General features: G+C 44.8%; 2 protein-coding genes across 2 annotated transcripts; both read right to left on the reverse strand.

The window, feature by feature from the left end:
* Window positions 1-674: 674 nt before the first annotated feature.
* Window positions 675-1,658, reverse strand: LOC109245255 (olfactory receptor 4X1). Its single transcript, XM_053899214.1, has 2 exons — window positions 1,146-1,658; window positions 675-1,094 (listed from the first exon to the last, which is right to left on the reverse strand). The coding sequence occupies exons 1-2, from the start codon at window positions 1,653-1,655 to the stop codon at window positions 675-677; spliced, it is 930 nt and encodes a 309-aa protein (XP_053755189.1). The 5' UTR covers window positions 1,656-1,658.
* An 8,710-nt stretch (window positions 1,659-10,368) lies between these two features.
* On the reverse strand, window positions 10,369-11,353 carry LOC109245254 (olfactory receptor 4X2-like). The gene has a single exon (XM_019412559.2). It carries the CDS (start codon window positions 11,351-11,353, stop codon window positions 10,424-10,426), a length of 930 nt encoding a protein of 309 aa, XP_019268104.1. The 3' UTR covers window positions 10,369-10,423.
* Between the last annotated feature and the right edge of the window lie 285 nt (window positions 11,354-11,638).

Below are 11,638 nucleotides of genomic sequence, written 5' to 3' on the forward strand. Positions count from 1 at the left end.
TACTGATATGTGAAAAATAAAGCTTGTGCCTACAATTAGGTATCACTGTCTAGGGCTTTCAAGTCACTTAAAATCTCCTGTGGTTCCACTTGATTCTTTGACAACATGAGTCTAATGCTAATGTGAGTTCATATGAGTCTGCTGGCAAGAGGCAAAATCCCTTCTGCTCTGTGGACTAGACCCTTCTAGGTCAGCTGGCCTGACCAGAGCCCACTGGGCAAATTTTAGTTTATTGAGTTAACAGAATTTCTAAGCACTTGAGTGACTTCTGTTTCTCTGCCTACCTTCCTCCTTCCCAAATCCAAAGGTTCAGACTCCGCCAACACAAAAGCCACATGGCCACTAATCCCCAAGGAAGCCTTCCTCCTCTTCCATCAACCCCCTCATTATTCCCAGAAACACCCCGGTTTTCTGGAAGGGTTCATTCTCTCAAAACCAGCCAAGCTGCCTCAAGGTCACTGTGAAATGTGGAAGTGCAGCATTAGAAGACCCCTGCTAGACCTCATTCTAGAGCCTCCTTCAATCCTGTCCAATCCCATAAGGATGAGGAAATTGAAATTTAAAGAAAAAGGTGATAGGCCCAAGGTTAGCCCATCAATTAAAGGTAGAGGCAAAGTGAGATCTGCCCCAACTTCCCATCCCTTGCTCCTCTTTATTTTCCCTAACTAAGTCATCTATTTCTCTTTCCAGATCACTTTCCTCCCTATCAGTCTCCTCATGGCGTTTTTCACTTCAGCATTCCTGAAGGAGTAAATGATGGGGTTTAAGAGAGGTGTGACCACTGTGTAAAACACAGCGACTATCTTGTCTGCAGGGAGGGTGACACAGGGCCTCATGTAGACAAAGGAACAGGGTATGAAGAACAGGCCCACAACTGCAACATGAGAAGCACAGGTGGACAGAGCTTTGCGCCGACCTTCTGAGGTCTGGGTGCTCAGGGCGTGCAGGATGACCACGTAGGAAGCAAGCAGTACCGTGAAGCTGATCACTGAAATGGAGCCACCGTTGGCGATGATTAGCACACCGATGAGGAAGGTGTCTGAGCAGGCCAGCTTCAGCACAGGGTGGACATCACAGAAGTAGTGGTCAAGGACCTTGGGGCCACAGAAGGGCAGCTGGACATCACAGAAGTAGTGGTCAAGGACCTTGGGGCCACAGAAGGGCAGCTGGGAAATAAGGAATGTTTGCCCGACAGAATGCAGCAAGCCCCCACCCCATGCTGCCCCCACCAGGAGGCCACAAGCACGCCGGTTCATGATGACAGTATAGTGCAGGGGCTTGCAGATGGCCACATAGCGGTCATAGGCCATCACTGTCAGGAGAAAGATCTCAGTGCCACCAAAGAAATGGAGGAAGAAGATCTGTGTGATGCAGCCTTTGAGGGAAATGATTTTCCTTTCAATAAAAGAGTCAAGGATGAGCTTGGGGGCTGTGACAGAGCAGTAACAGATCTCCACAAAGGACAAGTAGCCGAGGAAGAAATACATGGGGGAGGTGAGCCCTTTGTTGCCCATGATTGTCACCACAATGAGGCCGTTACCCAGCACAATGGCCGTGTACATGAGGAGAAACATCACAGAAATGGTCTTCTGCACATCCTGATTGGGGGAAAACCCCAAGAGAATGAGTTCAGTCACATTGTTCGTAGTTGCCATGTTTTAAAGCCTAGCAGACTGGAGTCAAGAAATCAAAGAACTCTCCTTCAACGATTAGAAACATCCTCCTCAGGCCTTGAGGACAATTGTCATTCTCCTCTTTGGGCTTCTCCGAAACATGTTCTCCTTAAGTGGACAAAACATCATCAAATGTTTGCTACCGACCCCCAAATAGGACTTTGTAATAACACTGCCTGGAAGTGTTTTTCTCTAAAGCAGGCACATACGTTAGTTAGTGAATCCTCACAACAAAAATGAGAAGATATTTCATATCTAAGAACATTGAGCCTCAGAGATTCAGTCACTACTTGAAGGCCTCACAGCTCGTATCTGACCTGAGATCTGATTCCTTCAAGACTAAGCTTCCACTACATCTCATGCTCCTGAAGTGGGCTTTATACTGGTTGTAGGATTTACATTTCAGATTTGTCTCGAGTCTTAACACCCTCATGTGGAACCAATTTTTTGCAGGGAGCAGTAGACCTTCTCAACCTCCATGATACCACAACCTGGGGAACTAACCAGGCTCCCCAAGAGGCATTTTTAAGAAGTCGAAAGGGGGAAGGACAGTCACCAACTTCAACCACCATGAAGGGAGAGATGAAGAAGGGAGGTGTCTGCAAGGTGTCACGTGCAGACTGCCTCAATCGTCCTGGGGCCGCTGGCCAAGAAACGATTCAAAAGCCTCTTAAATCCCGCTTCCTAACAGCCTATCATCCCAGCTTGCTAACTCAGGGTCTCAGAGCACAGCGAGTCCACACAGGGAAAGATGCTGAGGTGGGTAGCAGGACTGTCTCTCCAAGCGAAGGCATGTTAGAAAGAGCCCGACACACTGCAGAGAGCTCTGAAGACTGACAGAGGGGGATCGGACACAGACGATCCATGGTCAGGGCCTCTGAAGCGGTCGTTCCCGCAGGGAGAAACAAGCCCTCCAGGCCAGCCCTCCACGTGTGGGACAGCAGCTGTGGCATTGTGACCAGGTGACAGGAACACAGAGCTTGGAGTCAGAGGAGTACTATCCTAACACAGCTGCTAACTAGCTGACATGAAACACATACAAAAAGCCCTCTGAGCCTGTAATGTTCGTCTGAAAACCAGAAATAATACTCTCTTTCCACGGTGCTGTTTTGAGGGTTGAACGAGCTCTCAAGTTCAAAAGCAAACGAGGATAGCGTAAGAGTGTCAGAATATAACTGAGTATGCTTGTCACCTCGTCAGTGCAGCGGGCGATGGGGACACGGGAAGGGCCCCCGCCTCACAAGGCAGGCCCTGACACCCACCTTTGCTTGTGCAGACTTGCAGCAGGCCGGGTTCTGATTTACGCATCTTACAACGAGCCTACAAAACAGTGGCCCACGTAATGAAACAGGACCGAATGTGCTAAGTGGCATACGAAACCCGACACAAAAAAGGCGTAACGCTTCTTTTTCTTTTCCCACAAAAAAAGAGAAATGCTGTGTGAGTCCACTTATACGAGGTCCCTAGGGTAGTAAGTTCAGAGACACAGAAGGTAGAAGGGTGATCGCCAGGGGGAGGGCGAGGGGATGTGGAGTTAATGGGTACAGAGCTTCAGGTTGGACCAATGGAGGCACAACAATGTGAATGTGCTTTCATACCATGGAACTGTATTCTTAAAAAGTGGCTTAGGCGGTAAATTTTTATGTTTTACCACTATTAATTAATTAATTAATTAATTAAACAAACTCAGGGGACTCTCACATTTCCCCTACTCCATACCCACCTCCAAGGGCAATGGTTGAAGCTCGGCAACTCTGTTCCCCGCCCCTGTAACTTAGCTTCTAAGTTATGCCCACTAGGGAGCCCGGTTCGTTTCACAAGATATGCAATAACCGAGAAACTCTGACACTTACTGTAGAAAATCCATTCCGTGTTATAGGGTAAGGCAAGATAGATATGACAGCCTTGGTAGGCAATCAACATAAGTCACTCTTCAGGAGTAAGAGAGTGGAAGCAGCTACATTTTGCAAAGTACGGACCTCAGTTCAAATAAGAGCTGTGTGGCCTTGGACAAGCGACTCAACCTCTCTGAGCCTGCTTCCTTATCAATAAAATAGGCATAAGCTATCCTCTCACTGTTGTGCCCTTCCCTCTCTTCCCCACAGGCTCCTCTGTATCCTCCTGATCCACCCGCCATGTGCCAATACTCACACTCAGATGTTTACGCAGAGAGCAAGAACCATAGATGGGCGTGCTTCACCCCAACGGTAAAAATGGCTCTATTGCGGGGCAAATAATCTCTGAATTAGATCTGAAGGTAATTGTTCTCTGATTCTACAACTGTTCCCAAGTTCGGGTATCAGAGAGTTCCTCTCAGAGGATTGGCAGAGACCGCGTTAGATTTCAGATTTTCAAAAAAGTAGTTGTGTTTTTCTTTCCAAAGTTGTTGAAGGTAACAGAGCCAGATAACCATCAAATTATTCTCTAAAAAGTTAAAAAAATGTTAAGTCTTTACAATGGAAGAGAGAAGGAAATTAACATTTTCAAAACTCTGAGCAGAAATGGAAAACATCTGAGAGACAATTTCACAAAGAGGTCATCAGACCAGTAAACCATTCACAGTGCAGTGACGTGTCACCTGTGGGGTGACTTTAATTCTGACTCTTTAACTGGCAGGGCCAAGGAAGAGACTCCAAAAGGTAAACGTGTTCTTCTCAAACAGCAAGTAACTGCACATTTCCAGGTTTTGTGGTTCAGAAATCCTAAATAGTGACACACTTAGAAGCCTGAACACAGTGGCCCCAATAAGCAACTTCAGTGAACATTTTCCAAATCTTCACAATAAACCACAATAAATCTGTCTTACTTCATGAGTTCTCATTATACCTTTCTGCCATGGAACTCCTCCTTCTGTGGATTCTGACAAATAATATTGCTCTGACCAGCCTTTTCCAGCATGCTTTTCTCCCACTTTTCCTCCAACAATAGCCCTCACCAGAGGCGTCAAGTCGGGCCTCTCCTGCCAGCTCCCTCACTGAGCCACCATCAGCTGTTTGATTCGGAAGGAAGCTCATGGAATCCTCCTTCCACAGAAGAGGAATCTGGACCCAGAATCACACGGCCCTTTGGGCGGAGCTTGGACTAGACCAGGCTCCAGGGCTTCCTCCCAACACCTGCATCACTCTCCTCTCACCCACCAGCTCCTCCCCTGCTGCCCACCCGTGGCCGGCTTCCAGAATGGGAGTGGGGGTCACGCAGAGAGAGGAGATTCCTGTTCGTAACGCAAGCAGAGCAAACCTGAGGAGCAAGATCTAAAACGATACACCGGCGAGAAAATGAACAATAACGTGGTCCGACTCAGCTCTCCATCTTCCTGGGATGTGATTTCTGCGCAGACAGCCTGAGCAGAGCTCAGAAGCCCAGGCGGGGAGAGGATGTTTCCGGAGTCGGCCAAACTGGGCTGCCGGGGAAAGAAGCTCATGCCAGACATGCCTCGGTGACTTGAGATCTTGGCTCCGGCACTTTGTCACCAAGGATTAGATTACCCATAGGTTTATGGCCTATATTGCACCTTGTCCAGGGCTTGGAACTCAGATGTTAATATGAGTTTTTATTTGATCCCTGAATCCTCGATCTGCTACTACCTCTATTTCAAAACCAAGGGATCACTGTGGGTGTCCTGTAACAGCACAGAGGCTACAGGATATGTAGCAATATCTAGTATAAAAAATAAGGTCTCTTTTTGAAAATAATTCCAAAGCCTGCCTCACAGAGATTAAGTGAATGAACCCACCTTGAATACTGTTTGTTGTCTTGATTCTTAATTTTATCTTCTCAATCTTTTGTAGTCAGAAGACATTCATATCGATAAGACACCCAAGGAAAACAGATTTGCTTCACTAACAACCTCTATAGATAAACTGATCAGAGAAACAAAAGGTGTATATTAGCACTCATTGATCTAAAACTTGGAAATCTTGGCTCAAGATGGTCCTCAGGAAAAGGTGGGCTTCTGTATAGCCTAATCTCCATCCAGGCTCAAATGGGCTAATGCCTTCATTTCTACAAGAGAAGACCAGATGTGAGAATGTCTTAGCCAGGCCCCTCGAATTTTTCAAAAGAATTTCTCAAAAATGCATGAGTCAGTAGTGAATTAAAAACTAGCTTGGCAAACCATTCCACGTTGGCCATGTTACCAGCAGCTCTGGTGAGAATCACTATAACACCTGCTCTCAGCCATGCTAGAGAGTTATGTTTTCACCCTGTCATTTAAGCAGGCAGGAGAGACTTTAACAGGGTGATGTCCAAGGTCTGCCCATCGGCTGAGTGAGCAAATTTAAGAAAGCCTCCCCATACGTGAAAGTGTGTGGACGCCAGAGTAACACCAGCATGGTGCCGATGTGTGTGTGAAAGACTCTGCCTGAGGGTCTGTCCATCTGTGGTAAGGGTTCAGTGAATGAGCTGGTTCTGAATCTGTTCCACACATAGAGGCACCACTAAATTCTGATCTTCCCCTATGGACTCACCAGGTGCCATCAACACCACCACCTCCAGCACTTGATAACTTTCTCACTAAAACAGCTACAGTGGGATGGAACAGGGCCAGTCCACCCTAAAATCCACTAGAATGAGGTTTGGGGAAAATGTGTGCTGGGAGCACTTAAGGTGTAGGAGATGTAGACTTCCATCAGAGAATTGAATTCCCTGAACTTTGTAGCATCTCCTGTCTGGGGAGTTTCTGAGAAGAGCAAAAGTCAACGTCCCAATTGCTTCCTTCAGAGGTTAGGGAACATAGCTCTAATTAATCCAATTATAAGGTTGGTACGTCTACTTGCCCCACATGATTAACCCCCTCTTGTCCTGCCCCCTAGAGGTTCCCCTCTAGCAAGTGGCAAGTGCATCCTCAAGCAAGTGGCAGAGAAGAACTCAATATCAACAATAGCCCTCTGAGCCCACCACAGACTTTCTCAAGAAGCTCTTGGGTGGCCTGTTCTGACCTCACCCCTCATGGGACCAATGATGCCAGGGAGACTTTAACCCAGTGGACCTGGACCACTTCCCACACATACTCCAACACGTCATCTGATCAGAGAATGCTAGACATGGAAGGGCCCGGCAGATCACCTTGTCCACATTATTCACTTTAAAGGTGGCAAGACAGCCAAAGAGGAAAAATTATTGTGCAGTTGCCCCATGCACTGGTAGCCTGGCTAACCCAGCTCCTTCCTGACTCCTAGCACAAGAGTCTTCCAACTGCTCAATCTTAAAGCCCTAAGTGTTTTACCACAAATTGTCAGCATATGATTTTCATGTTCAAGGGCTTCAGGAAGACTAGAGCTCCCTAACCGTTAAGCCTAATCTGCTAGGAACAACACATCACACTTGTGTTGGGCAGTATTGTGTCTTTCAACCTTTCTTTCTTTCTAACACCTCAGATAGTCAAAGAAACACTCTACTATAGTAGTTACTATTGTCATTCAACAGATTAGGTCACTGAGGCTCAGAAAGATCAGGAGAATGGTTCAAAATTACACAACTAATAAACTGTCCATCTGGGTCAAATGTCTATACATAACGTTTCCTGCCCAAACAGAATATGTCACCAACCACTGGTGCCCCATTAAGAAATGAACAGGTAGTGGGAAACCAAAGTAGGAAATGTGCCCCATCTGTTTCTGCTCTGGGTAGTAAGGCTGCTCCAACAAATTCTGTCTTGGGACAAATTATGAATCAGCGGTACACATACGGTTTCTTCCTCCTAACCATAATCCACCTGAAACACCACAAAAACTCAAGCTCCTTTTTTTAAAGCTCCACGAATTATCGCTGTTTTAAGAAACCTATGTTAAAGGGGCATCTGGGTGGCTCAGTCCGTTGAGCGACCGACTTGGGCTCAGGTCATGATCTCACGGTTTGTGGGTTCGAGCCCCGCGTCGGGCTCTGTGCTGACAGCTCACAGCCTGGAGCCTGCTTCGGATTCTGTGTCTCCCTCTTTCTCTCTGCCCCTCCCCCACTCATGCTCTGTCTCCAAAATAAATAAACATTTTTTTTTAATTTTTAAAAAAGAAACCTATGTTAAATCCTTTTGCATATACATCAGTAACTTCCTAATTTATTAGTTGCATACTAAATGGCATTGGCTACTGTCATGGGCTCAGCTTTTCTCAACCTCTCACTAAAAAAAACAAAAACAAAAACAAAACAAAATGAAAAACCAAAAAACCTCTGAAGAAAATAATGTTGAAAACTCTCAATATCATTCACATCTGGCTTACAGTCAGAACCTGTGAAGAACTTCTGGGAGTCCCAGAGGCTGGTGGAACAGAATGGAGAAACATAAATAGTGGCCTGTGCGTGCATTTCTGCTGGCCTAAAGGGTGTACAGAGAGAGCACTTCTTTCCTACCTTACATCACACCTCCTTGCCTCACAACCACACAGGTATGCACATGCACACACACACGCACACATCATTTGCTTAGAATAGTAATACAGATAACTAATATTTGGTTTAATTTTTCCAGCTTTATTGAAGTAGGGTTGACAAGTAAAAATTGTGTGTATTCAAGGTGTACAACATGCTGTTCTGATATATAATACACATTGTGAAATGATTAGCACAGGCAAGCTAACCAAGTGAAGAGTTAAAAATGCAAGAGAACACTGGCATCAGAATCGATTGATCAGAAGAAAGAAATCTATGAGTAAAAGGACTTCTGAATTTATCCAAAGGAGAACACAGAAAAAATAAATAAATAAAGGGTGTAGAAAGCCTGTATGAGCAGTGGGATATCATTAAAAGAAACAGTCTAGAATGACTGCAGTCCAAGAAGGAGACAAGAGGGCACAAATCTTATTTAAAGAAATAATGGCTGCATACTTCCCAAATCCGGGGAGATGTTTGGACATCCAACTTCATGAAACTAATAGATCACCCCAAACTTTCAATGCAAAATGATCTTCCCCAAGACCATTATAATGCAACTGTTTAAAAGCAAAGATAGAATTTTAAAAGCAGCAAGAGAAAAAAAATTCTCTCACACAAGAGACCTCCAAGACCATCACTGACTCTCTCAGCAGAAGCCTTCCAGGCCCGGGAAGAGTGGAATGGTATATTCAAAGTGCTAAGGGAAGGGTGTCCGGGTGGCTCAGCTGGTTAAGCGGTTAAGTGGTTAAGGGTTCAACTTTTGATTTCAGCTCAGGTCAGAATCATGTTTCCATGAGATCAAGCCCCAAGGGAGCTCTGTGCTGACAGTGTGGAGCGTGCTTGAGATTCTCTCTCTCCCTCTCTCTCTGCCCTTCCCCTGTGCACTCTCTCTTTTTCTCTCTCTCTCAAAATAAATAAACTTTTGAAAAAAATCATTTAAAAAGTCCCTACACACACACACACACACACACACACACGTAAACACACATAATAAGCTATCTAATTTGCAAAGCATTTTAATTTTGTATTTTAAAATAATTTGATTTACAAAAAAGTTGCAATAATACAAAGAACTCTTGTATACCCTTAACCCAAATTCCCCCAAATATTAACATTTTGCCACATTTTCTTTACCATTCATTCTCTCACTAGATACACAGGTAGGCAAACAAATTTTTCTGAGATGTTTCAAAGTTGATGACATAATGCCCACTTACCTTTAGATACCTTACTAAATAATTCCCCAATCCAAGGACATTCTCTGACATAAACACACTACAATTATCAGAATCAGGAAATAACTCTGATACAATTCTATCGTCCCCTCAACACAGCTTGTGCTCACTAATGACCTTCATCCAGTACAGAATCCAATCAAGGATCACAGGTTGCATCTAATTACCTATGTCTGTATCTGGAAAAATTCTGTAATCTCTTATTCATATTTTGAAGAATGCAGGCTGTTAATTTTGCAGAATATTTTTCAGTTGGGGTTTGCCTGATATTTTGTCATGGTTAGACTCAGATTGTGTATTTGTGGCAAGAATACCACAGCAATGTTATCCTGTGCCTCTCCAGTCTCAATACTGATGATGTTTACTTGAGTAAATGTTTAAGGGAATGTCTTCCAGTTTTCTCGACTGTAGAGTCATGTTTGTCTTTTGCAATTAATAAGTATCTTATGGGGAGATACTTTGAGACTATGTAAAATCTTGTTTGCCATCAAGAAAATGTTTAATGACAGTGTTTAATTTGTCAAGAGTACTTTCACAAGAAAGGTTATTACAACCCTTTTAAAGTTTATTTATTTTGAGTGAGAAAGAGCACACACAAGCAGGATAGGGGGCAGAGAGAGAGAGAGAGAGAGAGAGAATCCCAAGCAGACTCTGCACTGACTGCATAGAGCCCCAGGCAGGGCTGGGACTCACGAACTGTGAGAACATGATCTGAGCTTAAATCAAGAGTTGGGCACTCAGCCAACTGAGCCACCCAGATGCCCCTACAATCTTTCTAAGAATCAATTTAACACTATACATCAAGGTCATTATCCCTTTTAACACAGTAAATTCATTATAGCAAGTGAGTCAAACAGAATTTCAGAAGTATAAAGATTTCCATTCAAGAATACTTAACACAGTGTTATTTATAGCAATAAAAAAGTTAGAAACAATCTAAACATCTAACAGAAAATGGGCAATCAAGTTATAGATATATCCATAAGAGGAACTATCTCACAGGTCATTTGAATACAGTGTTGGGAGATGAGACCATTACAATTACTCCAGAAATAACAAGTGCTGTGACCTTTCCTTCACCCCATTCTGCCCCTTCAGTTTGGACTCAGCATCATTCTAAACCCAAGGATCAATACCAAGAGTCAGCCTCTATTTCTCATCTAGCTTCGTTGTCCTGATCCACAGTTTCTTCATGGCCTTCTTCACTTGAGCATTTCTCAGGGAGTAGATGACAGGGTTGAGGAGCGGCGTGATGATGGTGTAGAACACGGCCACCATCTTGTCTCCAGACAAGGTGGTGGAAGGCCTCATATAGATGAAGATGCAGGGCCCAAAGAATAAGGTAACCACGGTGATATGGGACCCACAGGTGGAGAGGGCCTTACTCCGCCCCTCAGAGCTTCGAGTCCTCAGATGGAGTAAAATGACCACATAGGAGGCTAAGATGATCCCAAAGCTGATCACAGACAAGGTCCCCCCGTTGGCAACAATCAGCAGACCGACGAGGAAGGTGTCAGAGCAGGCAAGTTTGAGCAGGGGAAGCAGGTCACAGAAATAGTGGTCAATCACATTGGGGCCACAGAAGGGCAAGTGGAAGAGCAGGAGGATTTGGGCAAAGGAATGCACAAAGCCCCCCACCCATGCTACTCCCACCAGGACAACACACACTTGCCGGTTCATGATAGTCCTGTAGCTGAGGGGCCTACAGATGGCCACATAGCGGTCATAGGCCATCACAGTGAGCAGGAAGATCTCAGCACCACCGAAGAAGTGCATAAAGAAAAGCTGTGTCATGCAGCCCCACAGTGCTATTGCTTTTCTTTCAGTCAGCAAATCTGAGATGAGTTTGGGGGCCGTAGTAGAGGAGTAGCAGATCTCCACAAAGGACAGGCAGCTGAGGAAGAAGTACATGGGAGAACCAAGACTTCTGCTGGTCATGACAGTGAGCACAATGAGGGAATTCCCCAGCACAACTGCTGTGTACAAAAGCAGAAATAGCACAAAACAAACTTTCTGCGCCTCCCGGCTGGGAGAAAGTCCTAGGAAAATGAATTCAGTCACATTGTGTATGCGGGCCATGAAGTTGCCACAGGAGGCAGTAATTTGTGTGGGGTGATCTGAAATGATACAAAAGACTCATTAAGTGCATGGATGAGGTATTAATCCCTTGCCAATCTGTGAGCTGGATATTGAAAGATGAGTAGACTTTAGTTAGTTATGTACAGAAGGAAAGAACAGTCCAAAAAAGAAGAGTGTACAAAGTCATGAAAATCCACCCACGTGTGGCTGGAGTAAAGGGCAGAATATAAAAAATAAAACTGGAGACAGAGTCTAGCACTAGTTCCTGAAGGACTGTTGTGCACT

Source organism: Panthera pardus, unplaced genomic scaffold (assembly GCF_024362965.1).
Source record: "Panthera pardus isolate Hobbes unplaced genomic scaffold, ASM2436296v1 HiC_scaffold_12, whole genome shotgun sequence".
Taxonomy (NCBI): Eukaryota; Metazoa; Chordata; class Mammalia; order Carnivora; family Felidae; genus Panthera; species Panthera pardus.